General features: G+C 38.4%; 1 protein-coding gene across 5 annotated transcripts in view; it reads left to right on the top strand.

Annotated features, from left to right (window-relative positions):
- LOC5504423 (von Willebrand factor D and EGF domain-containing protein) overlaps positions 1–22,002 on the top strand; it is a 135,990-nt gene that overhangs the window by 28,807 nt on the left and 85,181 nt on the right. For all 5 annotated transcript variants that reach the window (XR_007306498.1, XR_007306499.1, XM_048721668.1 and 2 more), the window contains 3 exons: positions 7,889–8,154; positions 13,753–13,845; positions 15,101–15,442. Coding sequence is in view for 3 of the 5 variants with exons in the window: in XM_048721668.1 (XP_048577625.1) it covers positions 7,889–8,154; positions 13,753–13,845; positions 15,101–15,442 (701 nt within the window). In the remaining 2 variants the exon portion in view is untranslated. The remainder of the gene's footprint in view (positions 1–7,888; positions 8,155–13,752; positions 13,846–15,100; positions 15,443–22,002) is intronic.

The raw sequence follows: 22,002 nt of genomic DNA on the forward strand, positions 1-22,002 counted from the left end.
GATGCGAGAGTCATTGGGACCGTTGTGTAAAGAAACTCCACAAATAGACAAGTGGTGGACAGATTACCCTGGGAGGTTAGAATGCCTAGAAACTGGTTTGAATGTACGACGCTTGATTACATCGTTGCGGTGTTCACAAAAACGCGTGCCGGACATGCGACCGGTTTCTCCGATGTAGATCAAACCGCAAAGTTTACAAGAAAGGCAATAAAGAAATTGCTAAGTGCATGTGATATGGTCCGTGACAGAGGACGACTCTCCATTACCTTTTCTGTCTTGTTACCAACCATCAAACAGAAATTTGACAAAGCCAACATGCCCACCAGGCTGATTCGGTTCTTATAAAAGGGTTTAAAATGCTAAAATTTCAGCCTGTAGGTTCTTAATCTCTAGGTTCTTATACACGGTTGTTTATTGTATATGGGTTGCCTGTCTGATTTTACAGAAGGCACCGAGGCAAAGGAAAATTGAATTCAAATTTTTATCTGTTTTTGATTTAAAGTTCTTCAAACCTTTCCTTATATCAATCTAGCAAAAAAGCATAGATAAACTTTCAAATTCTGAAAAGGAAAGTTAATTTGATTGAAATTTGAATTTTCTACAGATCATTTTCCTGGCCGCGCGAAAGGAGATTGAATCGAGTGAATATTTCTAAGTTTTGGCGTGAAAATCAGAAGCAACTTTTTTTCCTTAAATCTGTTAAAATTCAGAGACTGCAATACCACAAAATATTGGCGAATTGTTTTCTATTGCAATCCTACCCACAATGAAGCGAAGAATAATTCGAGAATTGTATGCAAAAAAAAGAAAGTATCGTTTTGTTGTAGGTTTCAAAAACAGCGCGCGCTCGTGAGAATGTCGCCATTCTTGATTGCGAATGCAGCGCGCGCACACAATGCAAAAACAATTCAAAGACTAAAAAATATCTGCGAAATTTTTCAAATTTGTTTCCTTGAGTTAAATGATCATTTTACTACCATGATAAAATATAAAGATGACGGTAAAAGTTGTAAAAACACAACGTTCTTCAACAATAACTAAGAAGACATGAAGACGGAAACCAGTTTAGCGCGCGCATTAAGTTTTCTCATGTAATTTGATTGACATCTCGATCTACGTCACAAATGACTGGACCCGGGCCTTTCAGTTCACTTCCTTTTTTTCGAATAGAATCAAAAAGCCCAAACTGTCGCGATCTCGTACCAGAACAATGAATATAATACACCAAAAACTGGAAGTCTGCCCTGAAGAAGTCTTATTAAAGACGAAAATTTGGCAGAGTCGATTTCCAGTTTTTGGTGTATCCTTTTTTTCGAAGGTTGACCAAAATACCTCAATATTACAGATTTGAGTTATTTGCGCGATCGCGTGTTTTATAGGGTCCATACGAACCACATACCATTTGGAAGATAAAAATATAAAGAACTGACAAAGTCTATCAACTCTGAAAGGCAATATGGACTTTAAGTCTTGATGTTCAAATTTCTTCACCTTTAAGGTGCTCGTTCTAGACACTATTGCCTTGTCAGTTTGGAGTTAGGAGTAGAGAACAGGGCGGTGGTGAGGAGCTACATGACTTCAACCGTTCCCAAACCTAGTTGTCATGATGGCAATCGCAGACCTCTTGTCTGGTCGTGAGGTCCCTGCTATATTGGCAGGCATGTCGACGGAAAATCCTGGAGTTCTCTCTTCAACTGCCTGTTGCTTTCGCTGCATCACTGTATCAACTATTTTATGTAGGTGGTTTTTTGACGTGGGATCATAGATTGGCTTTGTTACCCATTGTTTACTGCGCTTTGTGAATGATAGCTTGAAGCGGAGATCTCCGGAAGAGGTTGAAGCTTGCTGGCGTCCAGCATTAGCATTGTGGTCGAGTGCTGCTAATTGTGTTCTGTCGACCATGCCACGTTGTGGTATGACTCCAGGGACCCTGTGTGGCTGCATAGGTTAAGCTGCATGATGTCATTGAGCAGACGAGCATTTAGCACCACATACTTCAAGGCCTAATGTGCTTTTGGCCCAGGATTTAAGCATCTGCTTACGCCGGCTCACGTCTGGCACACTGGTGGTACATGGTGGCTGTATCCAAAGAGTGGATGCTAGCAACATGGGGCACAACAGATAACCACATCTCTTTTAACAGCTCGCTGCTTCCCTCGCATGCAGATGCGCAGCACCACATGTGATGGATTGATTTGATTCATATGAGCAGGTCGTTGGTGTCTTCCTTTTTTGCAACCTCAGTTTGCCATGTGCCACACGTCAAATGTTTCAGTTTGCCATGTGCCATACGTCACTGGTGTTGGCATTCAGGGTGGTTCTTCTTCAGATCCTATCTGATACCCATCCGCCGATCAGTGCATGCTCTAGGATCCAGCGTACTTTGCGGGCGCTCCCAAAGGTCACTACCGCAGAAGAGCCGCTGGAAAAGTTTATAACAATTTTGTGCTGTGATTGAGCCTTTTTAGGTGTAAAAAAGGCCCAATCACAGCACAGCAGTGTTTACTTGTAAATCCATATTAAAAATTAATAACGCTTTTTTATGTTTTGTACAATAAGAGAAACTCTGTAGCCAGAACAACTGCTTGTGATACAGTCGTATTTAGTGGAAAAGAGCGATGTTTTTCCTCAGCTACCTACAGGCTTCGGTAAAAGCCTGGTATTTCAAATCTTGCCACTTCTTTTTAAAGAAGCCCGCAAAATTGGTGACTCGAATGTTCCCGAGAACACTGTCGTTGTGGTCGTTTTCCCGCTGAAGTCGATCGTCCAACTGCAAGCGAAGAAGCTCCAAGCGCTTCGAGATCAGATCTATATTAAGACGAATTCTATCTTGAGTTCAATTAAACTTACTGGAGCTTAGGGCTGCAGCATGAAAATAACGTAAACAAAGGCTGAATTTTCTACATTTTGCCAGCGTTTCTTCCCAAAAAAAATCGAATAAATATATTTTGATTTCTTCGGCTGTCATTTTTAAATTGGCTTAAGCTTCCGACGTGTCACGCCCCAAGAACTAGTCTTACTAAGAAACTTTTCCGGCGGCTATTTTGCGGCAGTGACCTTTGGGAGTGCCCGCAAAGTACGCTGGATCTTCGAGCATGCGATCAGTGGCGACTACCTTGACCACATTTCCAATTTTTTGATTTATCATCCACGCGGTGCTGAAAGCCAAGACGCTCCATCCCACTGCTGCTACCAGCCTCTGTCAACTGCAGACACAGTACAGTAGACATCACCACTGCAGATCTTGTCTCTACTTTGCATTATGTCCAGGGCTATCGCATCGTCCATCACCTGAGACCCACATGTCACTACCACACTCACCTAGAACTCTTCTCTGCTCTGACCCCCAGAACTCATTCACAACTGGAAGCAGCAGCTCATCTTGAATATGATAAAATGTCCTTGCTGAGATAAACTGAAGGTTAAGAATATATGCAAATGATGCTAACTTTGCAAATGTTGAGCCACTGAATAACAAGCAAATTGAGACAAGGAAGTTTCCTGCTGGCATGCCGCCAAGGACTTGCTAGCTATTCCAGGATGTGTCATGCCCATGAATGCAACCGGCTGCCACCCGCAATATGCTTCCCTCTGTTGAGCTCTCACTCGACATGACACTTGCCCCGCACTGTGTACACCACATCAACAGCTTTTTTTTAAATATTTTCAAATAAAATGAATTTTCTGTTGTCCTAGAGTAGCGGGCACGATTAGTGTTCAGAATCCTCACTTCCCTGTTACTGGTCGCTGATTGGATTGGATTATCCATTGACCTCCTGCCCATCCTTGTCATTCTCTTCCTCCTCCATCCTCCTCCTCATCACCATAAGTGCTGCTATTCACAATGTTTTGGCATTGTGTGGCATCATCTTTCATAACTCTGTTTAAGTAGCCGGGTAATTATCAACAGTACAGTACAGTACAGCGCAAGTATTAATCTGGCAGCCTATCGATGTAGTTGTCTTGGCTGGAATATTGCACTGCACAGATACATTCCTTACTCTTGGGGTGTATACATTGGCTGTATAGATTGGGAGAAGGGTGGGATTTAGGCAAATGCTGGAAAACAAGCCAAAACCAGGTGTCAAAACAACAACAAAACCAGCATTTTTTTATAAATAAAGAGTTAGTACCTGAAATTTGACCATGCCATCTATTCTATGGTTGGCACAGAACAGCAGGTTCAATTCAATTGATCATTTTAAATACTGGATAACTGCATTTTACTTGTTTTTGTTTGTTTATTCGACAGCTCGTAGAAGTTCTTATTGTGATAATCAGCCCATTATATTTTCCCCTGCTACCAGTTCATAGTTTTTTTAACTATTTGACAGAGTATGGCCCTGGCCGATTAACTTCTTCAATAAGTATATTCCCTGACATTGCATAAATTCCAGTTCCCAAAGGGGTATAGGGCAAAGATAGGATATTTGATAGGAGGGGTCCAAAGGACCCTTTATACGACATTTTCTCTATGTTAGATAGTGTCCCATACATTTACTGTATCTTTAGCTGCTCTAGAAAAAGTCTTTTAATAAGAAATGACCCCCCTTAGGTGATCTAGGTGGTCCCTTTTAACAGAAAATGACCCACTTTTTGAGGTCTGGAAGGGAATCCTAGTTACACACCTGCTCTTTGCTTGGGATCATCATACCCCACCCCCTGGCATGTGCTACCTTTGGTATGAAAAAGCATGAAGTATTCTTGTAAGGGTGTACTGATTGCACATTAAAAGTTCAGCAAGAAAATATAAGTTTGTGGAGACTTGTGCCGAGGTGCCCAACCCCTTCACCTTGAAATTATCTAATGGCCCATAGCTATTGCTGGATTGGAGGGGGGCAGGATAAAGTCATTAAACTATACAAAAGGAGTCATTCTATATTCAAGGGGGTGGTAAATTATAATGACAGGTCTTTTGTTTTTTACTTGAGCTTTCTTGAACCCGAAAGGTTGCTAATAAATTTCACATTCTTTGTTAATCCTTGAAATCTGAGCAAAAAGGCTAAGAATAGGTCGTACATTTAGAAAAAAAAAACTAATTCATTTCAGTAGCGGGACTTCGGAGGAGGGGGAAGGTATCCTCAGGAAATATTCAAGACTGAAGTTAAGGAGTGTATGTTTTTAAATTTGATTTTTATCGCATGGCCAAAAGAGAAATAATGGGACAAATATAGTAAATAACATGGTAGTAAACCACGTAAGAGTCGCGCGTTAATATTATTGGCAAAAAAAAAACAATGTGTAAACATACCATAATTTTCAAACCGAACGAACTATCGAACGATACAGGTATTTCTTGCTTTCGGCAGACTTTTAGATTACAGATACTATAGATATGCATGAGTCAGTGGATGGTTGTTATACAAGAAGATGGTTAAGAAAACAACACGTCTTCATGAAATCAGGCCCGAGTCTGAAAACGACTAAGCACTGATATTTCGCGTGTAGAAGATGATAGTTTTGGACGATCGGTTAGTGGCTTGCCTAGTCAAGTGCATTTGTCAATCGAATGAAACGTTCATTAATACGGATTAGTGGGCTTATATTTTGGATGCTAAAACCACTAGAATTTGGCCATTGGTTGATGTTTACGGCAGTTACCGACAGAGGTAAGAAGATTTTTTCTATCATTTTTCAATACGCAAGTTCAATGTGCTAAAAAATTGATCGGTAATTCAAATTATTTGCTTTGGACTTAAGCATTTTCACTAACTGTAATAGCTTAAGTGTAACCTGTATCTAGTGATTTTGATGAAAATTCGCACCGGAATAAAAACAAAAAGTTTAGAAAAAAGAATAATAACGAAAGTTATATAAAGCTTCAGTGACTCTAAGTTATATTATCATAAGTAAATTATTAGTTAATTTATGCACAAGGTTTTCATGATGATAACAGAATGCAGACAAAATAGGTCTTTATTATACCCTCTCAATAAGAAAGTTAACCTTCCAGCATTGTTTAATAATAATATGAGAACCGAACTGCCATAGTATTTGGCCATACTTCTATCATTCTCTTAGTTTATTTTTACTTAAAAGTAAAGTACGTCGGTTTGTAAAAAAGCAAACAACTCGTATCAGTGTTGAAGTGTTAGCTAAAGCATCAATTAACAAGCATTTTTTCGAGTATTTTTCTTTCATCACATGCTAACAATGCTAGTTTGAAAATGAATAGCTATTGTAAGTAGTGGCGCTGCACATAACTTTAAGCGTGAATTTCATCCATAAACAAATATGAAACAAATATGAAACAAATATGAAAGTTTGTAGGTTTTTCGTGGAACGTTTATAAAATAAGAGGTTGCGCTGCGCATGCCACAAAAACATGAATAAAAAGTCATGAATAAAAAAGAAATTCAAAACGCAAAGAGTAATTTTTTTGAGCGCCAGGTAAAATTAGTGTCCGAGCATTCAACCCTAAGTAAAGAGGTAACCTTTTGAGACTAAATCAATTGATAAAGTTGTGCGGTAATAAGATAAAGCGTTGCCTAAAGTACTTGTAAAAGTAGCAGAACTTTCGCAAAAAAGGTTACGGAAAAGAAGAGAAGCATAAAATCATATTTGACAAATTTTCACCTGTTGTTTATTTGACGAGGCTTTTGAACATGGCTCATGGCTTGGCCTTTCCATGTTTGGGACCGCAGTTTCTCTAAGACGTCACTGCGCTTTGCCTTCCATTAACTCTTCTCGTAAGTTGCGTTTGTACGAATTATTTTAGAAATGTTCCGAACAGGCGCAGTATTTGGGGAGATCGGCGAAGTCTTATCTTAGTGACGGTTCTTGGGGGAAGCGGTGAAAGATAATTACTTGTGTTTTTAAATTGAATTTAATTCCTTGTGTTTTTCAACCGGACAGCGCAGTTAACCATCTTTCTAAATACAAATTTCCCGCCGGGCAGAGCCCGCGATAAAAATATTATATCATATTGCGTGAAAGCCTTAGCGACAAACCGAGTGGATGTTCAGACAGTACGCAATAAAACGAACGGTGAGAGTTTTTGCGCTAACCAGCAAAAATCCAAAATGGAAGCGAAACGTCGAATTTCTTAAAAAAACGAATAATAATCGCGCGAGAACACCCACAGTAAGCGTATTTTTTGTTTCTTTTTACGACTAAATATAAGTCCTGGTTGTATTTAGCTTGCAGTTCCCCTTAATATAAAATTACAAATAAGGGCCGAGGGTGATCCTGGAAAAATTCAACGTGGTGTTGATTAGGGCTGGTAGCGCTAGGAAATTCACTATATATTTTGTTTGTTTTTTCGTTTGCAGCGCTAATAATTTTGTAAAAATACAGACGCGCTCAAACTAGATGAATTTCAAATCAACATTGAGTCCAACTACAAATTGATGTAGTTTGAGAGCTTGCAGTTTGTTTTCCTCACGCATTTTAAATACACGTGCGCTCAATCTTTCATTTGCTTTAAGACACTGATGAAGAGGTAGAAGCCTCGAAACGTCTATATTTTTACCAAATTATTAGCGCTGTCAATAAACATTTGAACAAATTTCTAAAACTGGTTACTAAAACTTCTTGATTACTAAACAGTTACAAATTAGTTTCTAATGGCAGGGGGGTAATTGTCAATAACAGTAAAGTCTAAATTAACTATTTTCTGCATAGAATTCGAGAGTACGTGTACATAATTGTTTTTACAGTAATTCTTGCGCTGAAAACGTTGAGAAAATAAACTTAGTCTTCTTACTACTTAAAACCTTCTTACAGATCACAAGCAATCCGGTGCTTGACTTGTTGTATTATAGACTGTTTCATCTCATATGTGACCATGTGATTATATGATTTCAAGGTCGAAAACATTTCATACATTATTTGCACTATTCACGGTTTTACTGGTAGAGCTGTAATACATTTGCCGTTTTGTTTACAGCCGATGTAAAAGCTGTGTTCCATAGCTACATGCTCCCCAAGCCTCTTGTAAATGCGACGACGCACAGCAATAAGGCGGTTATGGAATGTCACTTGCAATATATGGCAAGATTCGATTTCCCAAATTGGAAGAATGTCTCGTACGAAATCAAGTGGTACAAGCAAAATAAATTAGCCAAAACAGGAGAAAAGCAGTGCATAACCAAAGAGTCTGAGTGTGCTTACCAGCCGCAGAAAATTCATTTAGAAGCTGATCCAGGAAGCACGGTGAGTTGTTTGTTATAGTTTGTTATATGTGCACATTTCTTAATCAGACAATAGCACCGTCCGTAACGTTTTATTGGTTTCCTATATCCAAAACAAAAACACATAGAGTACAAGAGTACGATCACCGTAAGTACTTCAACACCTTTTAAAAAAATCAATAGCTTAATATGGTATCAAACTCATTAAATACAACCAGTTTAGCTTGGACGTCTAGCTGTGTAACACATTTCACGCGTTTGCTTTTCTTTCAACTCAGGCGAACAGATTATGCTAAATACGTCTAAAAAGTCCGGGGTCAGATTCTTGAACATAATTATACAACATAACGGCATTTTGAGGAGGGCCTCAAATTTTAAACAGGGTTAAGGGGGGGGGGGCTTATATTCTGAACAGGTATTCTGATGAATTCACGAGCCTCCTAATAGCCTGGAAATAAAATATTTTCTGGGAAGAGCCCCAGACCTCTACCAAATAGTTAAATGAATGTGATACGCCTTCTGCTTGCACTTTCATGACTTGAGTTTCGGTGGCGTTGAAAACCATTATCCCCTAAAATGTGGCTTCTAATTCATGTCAAATTCCCCCTACAAACTTTTCAGATTGGTGGTATGAAAAGATATGTAAATAAGATTTCAGTTGGGTGTAGAAGCTAAGGATGTTATTTTCCATTTAGGTTTTAAAAATAATGCATTTCACATATTTGAAAATGGCAAAATTTTCACGGGAGAGCATGCCCCTAGACCCCCTATACAAAAGCATTAACATCCCTGAAAAATGGGCTCGAAACAACCTTTGTCCTGGTTTGAGGGGTTTAAGGCCAGCTCCGCCACTCGCTCACACACAACAATTTAGCATGCGAGGGGAGGTGAAGGTGTCTGACTTTCCACAATTTGAATTTTAAACGGCGACATTCAGTTCATTGGCAAAGTGCCCAATATCCCCTTTATTTGTTTGTACTGCACAGATCGGTTGTTATTACAATTGTGGGTTTACTACAACTGTGGGCACCTTTTATTACAATTGTTGGTTTCTAACATTGTGCTTATTACATTTGTGGGCTCTACACTCATACGGTTATACAATTATTTATGAGTTTACAGAAAAATTATTCGGACTATAGACCAAATGCCCTAAGAGCATTAAGAGCACGAAACGAGACTTAATATGGAAATGTGCTTTGAATGGCGGCCATGTGACCTTCGCTCCGCGAACTTGTTTACAGCTTTTTTCTTCAGGTTCACGCCTTTTTCGCATGTGTATGTTCACATTTCTTTTCAATTCAATAGAACTATTTACAGTTGACAGATGTAGGTTGTAGTGTATTAGCACACTTTACTTAGGTATCATATAACAGAGATGACGTTATCGATAATGATTATTTGTAATACCATATAAGGTCATGGCGTATGCCATAAGTTGTAAATACTGTGATTAAAGATCAGTCTATATTTACAAACCAAAGCGTGCGGTTGTGTTAACTGACTCCAATGAATATATAGCGAAAGACACTAAATAGGTAGCAGATTTCTAATTTTTTTTTTCGGAATGGAGTGACTTTACCTTCGTTTTATGCCAAACGTCGAGGAACGCTTCACTGCTATCTGGTACTTAAAAGTTAATGGTTGCTTACCTTCGAGATGATTTGTCTTTATTCATATATCCCCATTAAGGTGGGCACGACATAGAAATGCCGAGTTTGGTTTCTTCGCTACGTAATGTTTGGTTCCCTTCGTATTTACTGATTTAGACTTTGTTCTGTCATTCTGTGAACTAAAAAGCGCACACAGGCTATTACAAACGCAAATGTGGTCTAATTATTATTCCGAGAATAATGATCTTTCCCTAAGCAGATAGATGCTAAACTACAAAAGATCTTCCTCTCGTCCAGCTTTTTATGTGCTGGCTTGTCTTGTCTAGTTTCTTCTTCTTCAGTGGGCCCACCTCCATCTATTAGAAGCTTCTGTGAGCATAGAAAATTCTTGTAATCTTAATTCCGGACATTCACTTTCAATGGCTTACAGTACAATATCATTACAATACCTCCGGACAGTATTCCACTTCAAAGAATTCTGGAACTCTCGTTGGAGTATAAAATTTAACTAGCTTTTACCTTATTAAGGGTTGGGAGGGGGGGGGGGGGGGAGGTTGACGCTCAACTTTGGATTACAACTCCCATTCAGGCGACAGGCGTCGTTATTATTTATTATAGACTTTTTCTGGTCATTGTAATATATGTAAGCCATAAAAGTATCTTCTTTATTAACAGTTTTTTTTTGTCTTTAAAGTGGCACTCGCACGCTTGTTTTAAGAATGTTTAATAAAATATGAAAAAGTGTGTAACAAAACAAGGTAAAATCTTACTTATTACTTCGCTCAATCGTATTAAATAGAAATGAACAAATTCTCCGTAAAAGCGATTTCATGCGAAGGATTTTGTTGGTTTATTGATGCAATGTCAAGGCTTGAGTAAAGGTACAGCCTGTTCCGAAACCTAAAAGTACTATTTTCAATCCATTTCCATCCGCTCGATGTGAGAAGTTCAAACCGGAATATTGAATTTATCTGAAAGATCAAAGGTCATTTAAAAAAAAAACTTGATGGTTATTTGAAGTATTCCGCATGATACTTACTGTTTTTTTAGATTGCCTAAATGACGCTATTAAATCACTCTTCAACGTGATAGTGCCCCTTTAAGGGGCCTACTGGAAATACAATCACACTTTGGAGTGGAAAGTAGTATAGTAGTTGGCGGTTCCAGCGCACTTTCGCGAAAATGCGCTCGAACCAAGCCAACTGCTGTACACTGCCGTGTGACGGAATCCACTGTGTGGAAACTGCCGATGGAATCCACTGTGTGGTGACTGCTGATCGAATTCATTTAATGGAAACTTTACATTTTTTTTATTTTATGGAGACTATATGTTAATTTTAGTTTTATGGATACTATATAAATTTCGTGCGGTGTGTGCTGGTTTCATTTTATGATACAATCCTATGGTTATGGTTGTTGCGTGACATTCTTGGGCTTTTGATTCTTAGGAGCGAATAAGGGAATTCCCCGCTGGCGAGTCTCGGCATGTCTATTGTATTCAGATATAGGGACTTTCTCGCGGACAAAGTGGAATGTTCTAGACGTTCTTAGAGTCACGGCAACGCAATAATATTTTAATTCCTAGGAGCGAATCAGGGATCCCCCGCGGGCGAGTGTAGACTGGCACAGCTGTGCCGTGACGTCATAGAGGAATGTAGTCTCTTGTGTTAGTATATAGAATGGATTGTAATATATGAATCCATATGGCGTTAGAGGAAGATGGATATTACTGTCCATTTTGTGATCTAAGGATAGCGGAGTACGTAACTAAGGGAGAGTCGGCGAGGTTCGAGGCATGTTGTGGTAGGCAGGATACGGTAAATGACAATGGAGCTAATGTGTGTAAAAATTGTGGGTTTCACCATGGATACGACAAATAGATTTGTGTAACGTATAAGTATATGGACATTGTCAATGCGAGGAAGCATACTATCCCAAAGATTGAAGCTGAAGAGGAGACAAGAGATATTAGAGAGAAGAATGTAGACTCTGTGAATAGGCCAATAGCATATCCAGAGAGGCCGGCTATCACCGATGGGATCGAGGCTGCTGGGCCAAGATGGCGGGTTTTGACAGTGGCTTCACCAACGATGATAAGAAGATTCTGAGTGACGCTTGGCTTCCTTTACCGAGTGTAGTGTGGGATAGGCAAATGCGTGATGGTACAACAGTTGGGAAGATGTTGGATAGAAGCGGTGAAGTGAATGGGGTGCTAGGGCCGAAGAAGGGGCGTGTCATTCGAACTAAGAAATCTAGGGAGAAACATGCAGAGGTGATAAGTGAATTTGCTAGAAAAATTGATACGATACAGAGGTATAGGGCGAGGTTAAAGTCTTTTAAGGAGAGGGTTAAGTCAGGGAAAGGAGTATATAACCAACCAAAACGGAATGCGTAAAAAATATAACAGAATGGACAATACCGGACTTTAAAGATAGACGTGCCGAAGCTTATGGGTCACCTCAGACTGATAGCCCATAAGGACGGTCAGAAGGTGTATGACAAGAGAGTCGACTTCGATACGATAGATATACTCACAAAGCGTTCAATAGTAGTAAAAAATACAGCGACTTCTCTAGAATGGTATTCATTTGTTGTTTAAATTAATTCATTTGTTCATTTGGAGTTGAATGAGCTAGGTGAGCTCCCAATACATAGAACCTCAAAGAAGTATTAAAAAGTTGGTTCAGGTGTGGTGTACTATAACGACCCCAAAGACCTTCTATCTAGGTTGGAATTATTTGGTGGTTCGATTCAAGCGGGTAACTATGGCGTCAGAAACCGTTCAAAATTCCCTTGGGTAAAAGCGTCGCCGGTAATTGGTTTTCACGGCACCGGGTTTTATTTTGACGGTGCCGGGTTTTCTAAAAGCCCTGACAAAATTACCCGGGGAAAAATAGTCGCCGGCAATTGGTTATCACGGCACCGGGTTTTATATGACGGTGGCGGAAATTTGCCGAGGTAAAAGCGTCGCCTGTGCCTCTTTTAGTGACGTTATCGATGACGTCATGCCCAGGTGACATGTCTTCGCACCCCCCCTTGACACCTGCATGACATCTGCCAAGAAAGACTGGCTTATGATGGTTCTATGACGAGATATGAGTATTGCCGTTTTTAGTGACGTCATCGATGACGTAATGCTCAGTTGATATATCGTTGCACCCCTTTTGACACCAACATGACATCTGCCAAGTTTGGTTAACAAATATTTTAGGCATTGTTTATCTGGTCTAATTTGGCAGCAAAAAAGAAAGAAATAGCTACGCTAAAAAAATAGGTTTCTAAGAGGCTAAAAGAACTCAAATGTTATGTGAAATCCCTACGTTTTAAGTCAAAGCAAAAACAACATTTTTTTCGATCGAGGAAACTGACAATGGACAATTAATACATGACAATTAATACATGATTTACCTGCCCTTTTTTATATTGGATAATGAATGAACAACCTAGCTGATTGACTAAGGTACATATAACATCCGCTCTTGGCTTCAAGTGTTTGGAAGTATAAAGTAAGCCTACTTGAGTGCTAGAATGTCAACACATGGAGTAGTTTTCATAGCTCCAAAGATAAGTTAACGAAAAAATAAAGTCTTACTTACCTCCTTTTTCCAAACCCATGGTTTGTCCTTCCGTCCGTCGTTTATACGTCCTTTTAACATTAAAGTGTCCCGATTTTCACATATTCGATCTTTTTCACCAAAAAAAAATAATGCTAAAAAACATTGCTAACAACATTCACTGTTTTAACCGCGAAAAGTAAAACACGCAAAAAAAATTGACACAGGTTAGGGTTCCCGCGAATGTAGATAAAAAATAAAAACTACTTAAAACCAATTTTTTTTGCCACTTTCGGGATTTAATAAGCATTCTCTGATATTGATTTATATTCTTGTATAATTATTTTAATGAGGTGACGTTTTGCAAAGTTATTATTATGGCTGGCCCTACGGGCAGGCGATTGATCAGTGGAGAACACCAATTGCTAACTGGACTCTGTATTGGACTTACAGGTTTTCTGTCAAGTTCGGATGAAGTTTACTACGCATCCAGATAACGTGTGGTCTTCTTGGAGACGAAGTAACGATTACTATGTCGGAATAAAAGCAAGTATCACTTGTTTACTTATGTTGGTGTTATAATCAATTTGACATGGTAATTAGCTTTAAAATGATTCGGGTGATTCGGGTATTACGGTCGGTACTAACACGAACAGCTGAATGATGACCGATTTGTTTGACAATCGAAGCAAAGTAAACATAGAAAAATGAGTAAGTCGATATCGGTGATGTAATGACCATGGCACATACAACAAAACTTACAAAAATCAACGAGTCGCCAAACCTGCACCAAAACGTTTTTGAAGCAAACCTTAGTTTTCAATTGAGCCAAGTCTCATCTCAATGGTTTGAGAATTTTTTAGGTTTTAGCCTTTTTACCATCGGCTGTCGAATTTGCCATTTGCGGCAGCGTTGAGCGCTCACTACTCGGCTATTCGTTGCTAATTCGACTTCGGAGAGCCTGTGGGAAGGTTGACGACAAACTTCAATATTGATTCGGCCTGGAAGGGATCCAATTTTGGTACAGTAAAGCACTCTGAAGCGAACGCTCGGCCATGTTTACGCGCCTGCGAGGGAGGCTAGTATTGGGGTTTGATTAAATATTGTTATGTGGAAGCATTGATACAATCTTTGGTTTGGCCAAAATCAAAATTGCATTAACAAAGTTCATAGCATACAGCTATAGCTTATCTTAAGCGTGTTCCTGTTAAAGTGTGCTGCCAGCGGGGAAATACCTATCAACTAACTTAAGGAACTCTCTTCCTATATTAGTGCTCACGTTTTAACGTGGGTGAATGTTTCTTTGTCTGCTGCGCCGCTGCGCAAAAGGCCTACAGTCGATTGAGAAAAGTTTTCCTCAACCGGCTTTGCTACTACGCGGTTGACGACAACATTTTGTCAATCGACTGTGTGTGTGCTGTTGTCTGGAACTTAAGCTGGTAATCCTAACCGATTTGGCGCGTTCTGGTATAGGGGTGCGGAGTTCTTGTCATTCTTGTTTCCTCGTCATACGATATTTCTGACAGTCTTCTATTTATTGTTCTGGTATTTGGAGGGTGGTTGGACTTGCCATGGAAATTTTGTGGTATGTTCCCCGGCTTGGAGTATTTCTTTGATCAGGTTTATTGTTTCATCGAGGAGGTTCACGATCTTCTTTTTTGATATTTACGTTATTTACATTAATTCGACACGATAGGTTGTTAGGGACCAGCCTGCCGCTTGTGTTTCTTTACGGTCATATAGCATATAGATACATTTTATGTATTATATATCGTTTTAATATATATTCTTTTATTTACAGGTTCGTCCGGCTCACTTCAAAATTAGCCACTGCAATACCCCCTTCAACATCGTCTTAACGACGACGGTGCCTATCCATATTGATGATGGGCTCTTTTTGCCGATAAACATACAGACTGCACATATAAATTCTAATGGACAACAATTTGAAGGTAACATGCCTATATTCGAAAAATGTCGAAATAAAGCTTTTAAAAACAGCGCTAGTGCTGGGACAACATACAACATCAAGGTTCAAAGTGTGTGTGACACCATGAACAATTTCAACAAACTTTTAATCACCATGAGATCAGGGGCTGACACTGATGCTATATGGGGAGACTACATTTTGCCATCTGTTAAGGTAAGTCACTCATAACCGTATTTGATACATTGTATTGGGCACGCACAAACAAACACACAAACACGCCAATAAACAAGCAAGTAGACCGACAAGAAATGATTATTTCTCATTCTCGATGCTCACCCTTAAAACCGTCATTTACCCGCAATATACACACAAGGTTATTTATTTGAATAGTTTTCCATGTCAAAAAACAGGCTATTTCTGTGGATACTGTACTACTGGCCTAGATATGCCTCCCCCTCCCCCCCCCCCCCCCCCCCCCCACACACACAGATACACCCAGCCCTTTTCTGGTCCAATAAAGCTATTACGTCTTCGTCGTGACGTCTGAGTTGGAAACTAATCTTCCTGAGATATCACTTTGTCCCCCCAAAGGAAAATTCCTGGTTACGCCCCTTAATCTTTATTGTACCGAGAAGAGAGACCTGTGATTTTCCTGTGAAAAAAAAACTGTGAATTGAGACAACCTGTGAAAAACAAAACTTCTTGCCAAAAACCTGTAAAAACCTCTAAAATTCTAAACCTGTGAAAATTGACCTGTGATTAAACCTGTGAAATCCTAAACCACTGAAAAAAAACTGTTAAACTTACTTAGAAAAATACCTGTGAAAAAAATCTGTTATGTCACAGGTCGAGAATTCCTTTGAAAAACCCGTTAAAATGTAGGTATAGAAATTGGTTAAAACCAGGCGAGTCAACTTTTGTCGTCAATGACGTCATGTCACACGCTGTCAGCTATCTGCCCTCATTCACGTTACCATGCAATGCGACCAGGCCTGCGTGAGGACAACTAGACGCGATTGGTCTAAAGAGTCTCGTTGATGATTGGCATGGGTAGCTGACTTGATTTTATTATTTCAAGCAACATTTTTGCAGGAGGGTTAGTACGCAAATTTCGCTTCGTTAAAAAAAAATCTAAGTACTATAAATTTTCCGCGAGGAAATTTTCCTTTTACTCAAGACATAATTTTACATCCAATAATCCATAGTTCATCTCCCCGGAAACAGGGAAACCTATTCAGAAGGCGTGAGAAAAGGTGAGATTTGTTGTTTATTCTATAAAGTAGATTTTTTGTGTTACTAAGTGTTTTATGAGTACAAGAAAATAAGTACTTTATAAGTACTTATAGTTACTGTGATATTATTGATAGCTTTGACTCGAAAATAACATAAATATCAACACACCTATCATAACAACTTATCTCTATCAATGAAACATTTTTCAGCTATTATCACATATCATATTCGCTTTTCAAATGTGGCGAGGAACCTTTCTTCCTCCATGCAAATACTAGTACTGCTAGTTAATGTTTTATTCAAATGAGAATAGGAAGTCAACTTAGTTTTGTATTATCCTTGAATTTATAGACAAGCGCGTGTTAATAGCTCTAAATAACAAACGCTTCTTGCATCGGAATCGCTTTCAAGCTTTTTATCAATACTACATAGATCAAACGGATAGATATGGTTCATAAGGCTATTTTTTATTATAAACGAAAAACATACGAGTATTTACGTTATGAATTGATTGATTGGTGTAATCAGGATGCATTAAACACTTTTAAATCACCTCCCCTATGTTTCATTAAGAAACCAAGAAATACAATTGTTGCATAGGATATGGTCTCTGATACAAAGCAAGAGCTTATTCTTTATTGAGTTCCTATTTACCATCTATACTCTCTACACTTAACTTGACTGTAAGTATTAAACATATTCAAAAGACACGGTTGCTGATATGTTTTCACTTTAGGGGAGAACAGTACTAGTGGCATCGAAGGCATTGTCATAACATTGTCAACTTAGAATTCTCCTGGTAATTATAAAACTTTACAATAATTACGCAGCCAATAGCTCTCCAAACACACTGCCAATTAAAAGTGCTGATGTCAGAAGATATTAAAATTTCTTTTATTACCTTCCATCAGTGACAACAATTATGAAGAACATATTTTAATTCATTATGCAAATTTTCTATTACTTTTTTTATGTGCTGTGGAGATATAGCAATCAATGCTGAACCATAGTGAAGCTGGCAGGCAACTCAGCAGGCAACTCGGTGAAGTTAGCAGGCAACTCAAATGTGTTGATTTGTGTAATATCTCGGCAGGTATTTGGGCGATTGTCACGAAATTTTGACACGATTGTACAAAAAGTACTACAAACATATTCATGCATGTATGATATCAAATATTATTAATCACGTGACTGTGTGACGTTGAATGTTCCAGCAGGCAAGTCGTTACATCACAATTGTCTCAATATCTACGTCCCATTTTCACCGATAGTCATCAAACTTTAACCTAAGTGTACAAATGTAATAACGAAGACAACGCCGTATTAGTTATTCTCATGACGTCATCAATCACGTGACCGTGGGAAAAAACATTTTCTCGAGTTCCTATTGAGAAAACATTACGAAACTTTCGAAATATGACAAATAGCACATGGGATTTTACAATCACGAACTTTTAAAATATGACGCCATCAATCACGTGACCGTGGGAAAAAAATCGATATCTAAAGTTCTGACTGAAATAACAGTGAAATCGAAGTACGACAAATTATGTATGTCGTTATTAAAGCCTCACTTTTTTGGAATGTTTTCGTAATTTACTTTAATAAAAACATATAGCAGGCAACTTGACAGTACAGCAGGTAACTCGTGATACACTGGGAATATCGTATTCGTCGTTATTAAAGCTTCACTTTTTTGGCATTTGTAAGTGATTAACTCGAATAGAAACATATACTGGAAATATCGTATTCGTCGTTGTTAAATGTTCACTTTTGGCACTTGCACGTGATTTACACATCTTAACCTGCACTGTAATTCCTACCGTTTCTCTGCCGTATCTACGCGTATTATTTTCGCTCGATATGGGCCATCGCTTAAGCTCATCGATTATCAGTCACTAACCTAGAGCGCGAATCCTAACAAACTCTCTCTCTACACGACACAATATAAAAACCCATACTCAAGGAGCCAACTGTCCAATACTTATATAACCACTATCTATCTTCTATTTGCCATCATTGGTTTGTCCCCTGCACGCTTTCAGATATTATTCCTCACCGGTCTTGTTATTGACTTGATTTTTCACAAGCTCACATTACACTCACAGGAAATTATCAACAGGTAATTATCACCCTCGTTCAAAGGTCAAATACACTGTTCTGCCCTAACTCCAAGCCCGTTTCTACATTTCATTTATAGCCACAACTCTTAACTAACATCCCCAATGCAATACACCATATATAATAGCCATAATTGCACACTTTAACCCACGCACTAACGTCTATCACCATACATTTTATAACCCCACACAGCCGCCTCGGTACGAATACCAGATTTAAATGTTCACTTTTTGGCATTTGTACGTAATTTACTCGAACAAAAACATATAACAGGAAACTCGACAGTACAGCAGGTAACTCGTTATACACTGGGAATATTGTATTCGTTGTTGTTACAGCTTCACTTTTTGGCATTTATACGTGATTTACTTTAATAAAAACATATAGCAGGCAACTCAATAGTACAGCAGCTAACTCGTTATGCGCTTATCGTATTCGTCGTCATTCAAGCTTCACTTTTTTGGAATTTGTACGTGATTTACTTTAATAAAAACATATAGCAGGCAACTCGACAGTACAGCAGGTAACTCGTTATGCGCTGGGAATATCGTATTCGTCGTTGTTAAATGTTCACTTTTTGGTATTTATACGTGATTTACTTTAATAAAAACATATAGCAGGCAACTCGACAGTACAGCAGGTAACTCGTTATGCGCTGGGAATATCGTATTCGTCGTCATTCAAGCTTCACTTTTTTGGAATTTGTACGTGATTTACTTTAATAAAAACATATAGCAGGCAACTCGACAGTACAGCAGGTAACTCGTTATGCACTGGGAATATCGTATTCGTCGTTATTGAAGCTTCACTTTTTCGTATTTGTACATGATTTACTTTAATAAAAACATATAGCAGGCAACTCGACAGTACAGCAGGTAACTCGTTATGCACTGGGAATATCGTATTCGTCGTCATTCAAGCTTCACTTTTTTGAAATTTGTACGTGATTTACTTTAATAAAAACATATAGCAGGCAACTCGACAGTACAGCAGGTAACTCGTTATGCGCTGGGAATATCGTATTCGTCGTCATTCAAGCTTCACTTTTTTGAAATTTGTACGTGATTTACTTTAATAAAAACATATAGCAGGCAACTCGACAGTACAGCAGGTAACTCGTTATGCGCTGGGAATATCGTATTCGTCGTTGTTAAATGTTCACTTTTTGGTATTTATACGTGATTTACTTTAATAAAAACATATAGCAGGCAACTCGACAGTACAGCAGGTAACTCGTTATGCACTGGTAATATTGTATTCTCCGTTGTTTAAGCTTCACTTTTAAGGCAGTTGTAAGTGATTTACTCTAATAAAAACATATAGCAGGCAACTCGACAGTACAGCAGGTAACTCGTTATGCGCTTTGAATATCGTATTCGTCGTTGTTAAATGTTCACTTTTTGGTATTTATACGTGATTTACTTTAATAAAAACATATAGCAGGCAACTCGACAGTACAGCAGGTAACTCGTTATGCGCTGGGAATATCGTATTCGTCGTTGTTAAATGTTCACTTTTTGGTATTTGTACATGATTTACTTTAATAAAAACATATAGCAGGCAACTCGACAGTACAGCAGGTAACTCGTTATGCACTGGGAATATCGTATTCGTCGTTGTTAAATGTTCACTTTTTAGTATTTATACGTGATTTACTTTAATAAAAACATATAGCAGGCAACTCTACAGTACAGCAGGTAACTCGTTATGCGCTGGGAATATCGTATTCGTCGTCATTCAAGCTTCACTTTTTTTGGAATTTGTACGTGATTTACTTTAATAAAAACATATAGCAGGCAACTCGACAGTACAGCAGGTAACTCGTTATGCGCTGGGAATATCGTATTCGTCGTTATTGAAGCTTCACTTTTTCGTATTTGTACATGATTTACTTTAATAAAAACATATAGCAGGCAACTCGACAGTACAGCAGGTAACTCGTTATGCACTGGGAATATCGTATTCGTCGTCATTCAAGCTTCACTTTTTTGAAATTTGTACGTGATTTACTTTAATAAAAACATATAGCAGGCAACTCGACAGTACAGCAGGTAACTCGTTATGCGCTGGGAATATCGTATTCGTCGTCATTCAAGCTTCACTTTTTTGAAATTTGTACGTGATTTACTTTAATAAAAACATATAGCAGGCAACTCGACAGTACAGCAGGTAACTCGTTATGCGCTGGGAATATCGTATTCGTCGTTGTTAAATGTTCACTTTTTGGTATTTGTACATGATTTACTTTAATAAAAACATATTGTGTCGCAGATTCGAACCACAGGCTCCAATCACTGGTCAACCTGAAGAATGAAAGTAAGTTTCCTCTAAACGTCGTTTTTTAGTGTATTACTGTTACATGCTACGGAGGATGACTTGCGTATTTATAATAATTATGAAATGAGATTTATAGCCTAATATTCTACTTCTATTACATATCCAATCGAGTAGTCTTCTGGTTTTAATTTACGGTAGTTTAGTCTAGGGATTCTGCATTAAACATAAATGTTAAAAATAGATTACCTTCTTCTTGACCCCATATTGATAATCAATTGTTGCATCGCTATAACGAACAACAGAAAGCTCCCCTGTAAATAGGAATGAATGCGTAAGTGGAAACATGAAAAAAATAATGGTTGATTTATAGAAAATTCACTTTCACGGCAACGAAATTTTAGCCACACTTGTATAAGAAATGAGAAACGAGAAAAATAGTTCCGATAAAAGCATTCAATAATTCAAAAAAGTGAAGCTTGAATGACGACGAATACGATATTCCCAGTGCATAACGAGTTACCTGCTGTACTGTCGAGTTGCCTGCTATATGTTTTTATTAAAGTAAATCATGTACAAATACGAAAAAGTGAAGCTTCAATAACGACGAATACGATATTCCCAGCGCATTACGAGTTACCTGCTGTACTGTCGAGTTGCCTGCTATATGTTTTTATTAAAGTAAATCACGTACAAATTCCAAAAAAAGTGAAGCTTGAATGACGACGAATACGATATTCCCAGCGCATAACGAGTTACCTGCTGTACTGTAGATTTGCCTGCTATATGTTTTTATTAAAGTAAATCACGTATAAATACTAAAAAGTGAACATTTAACAACGACGAATACGATATTCCCAGTGCATAACGAGTTACCTGCTGTACTGTCGAGTTGCCTGCTATATGTTTTTTATTAAAGTAAATCATGTACAAATACCAAAAAGTGAACATTTAACAACGACGAATACGATATTCCCAGCGCATAACGAGTTACCTGCTGTACTGTCGAGTTGCCTGCTATATGTTTTTATTAAAGTAAATCACGTATAAATACCAAAAAGTGAACATTTAACAACGACGAATACGATATTCAAAGCGCATAACGAGTTACCTGCTGTACTGTCGAGTTGCCTGCTATATGTTTT

This window comes from Nematostella vectensis, chromosome 14, assembly GCF_932526225.1.
Source record: "Nematostella vectensis chromosome 14, jaNemVect1.1, whole genome shotgun sequence".
Classification (NCBI taxonomy): Eukaryota; Metazoa; Cnidaria; class Anthozoa; order Actiniaria; family Edwardsiidae; genus Nematostella; species Nematostella vectensis.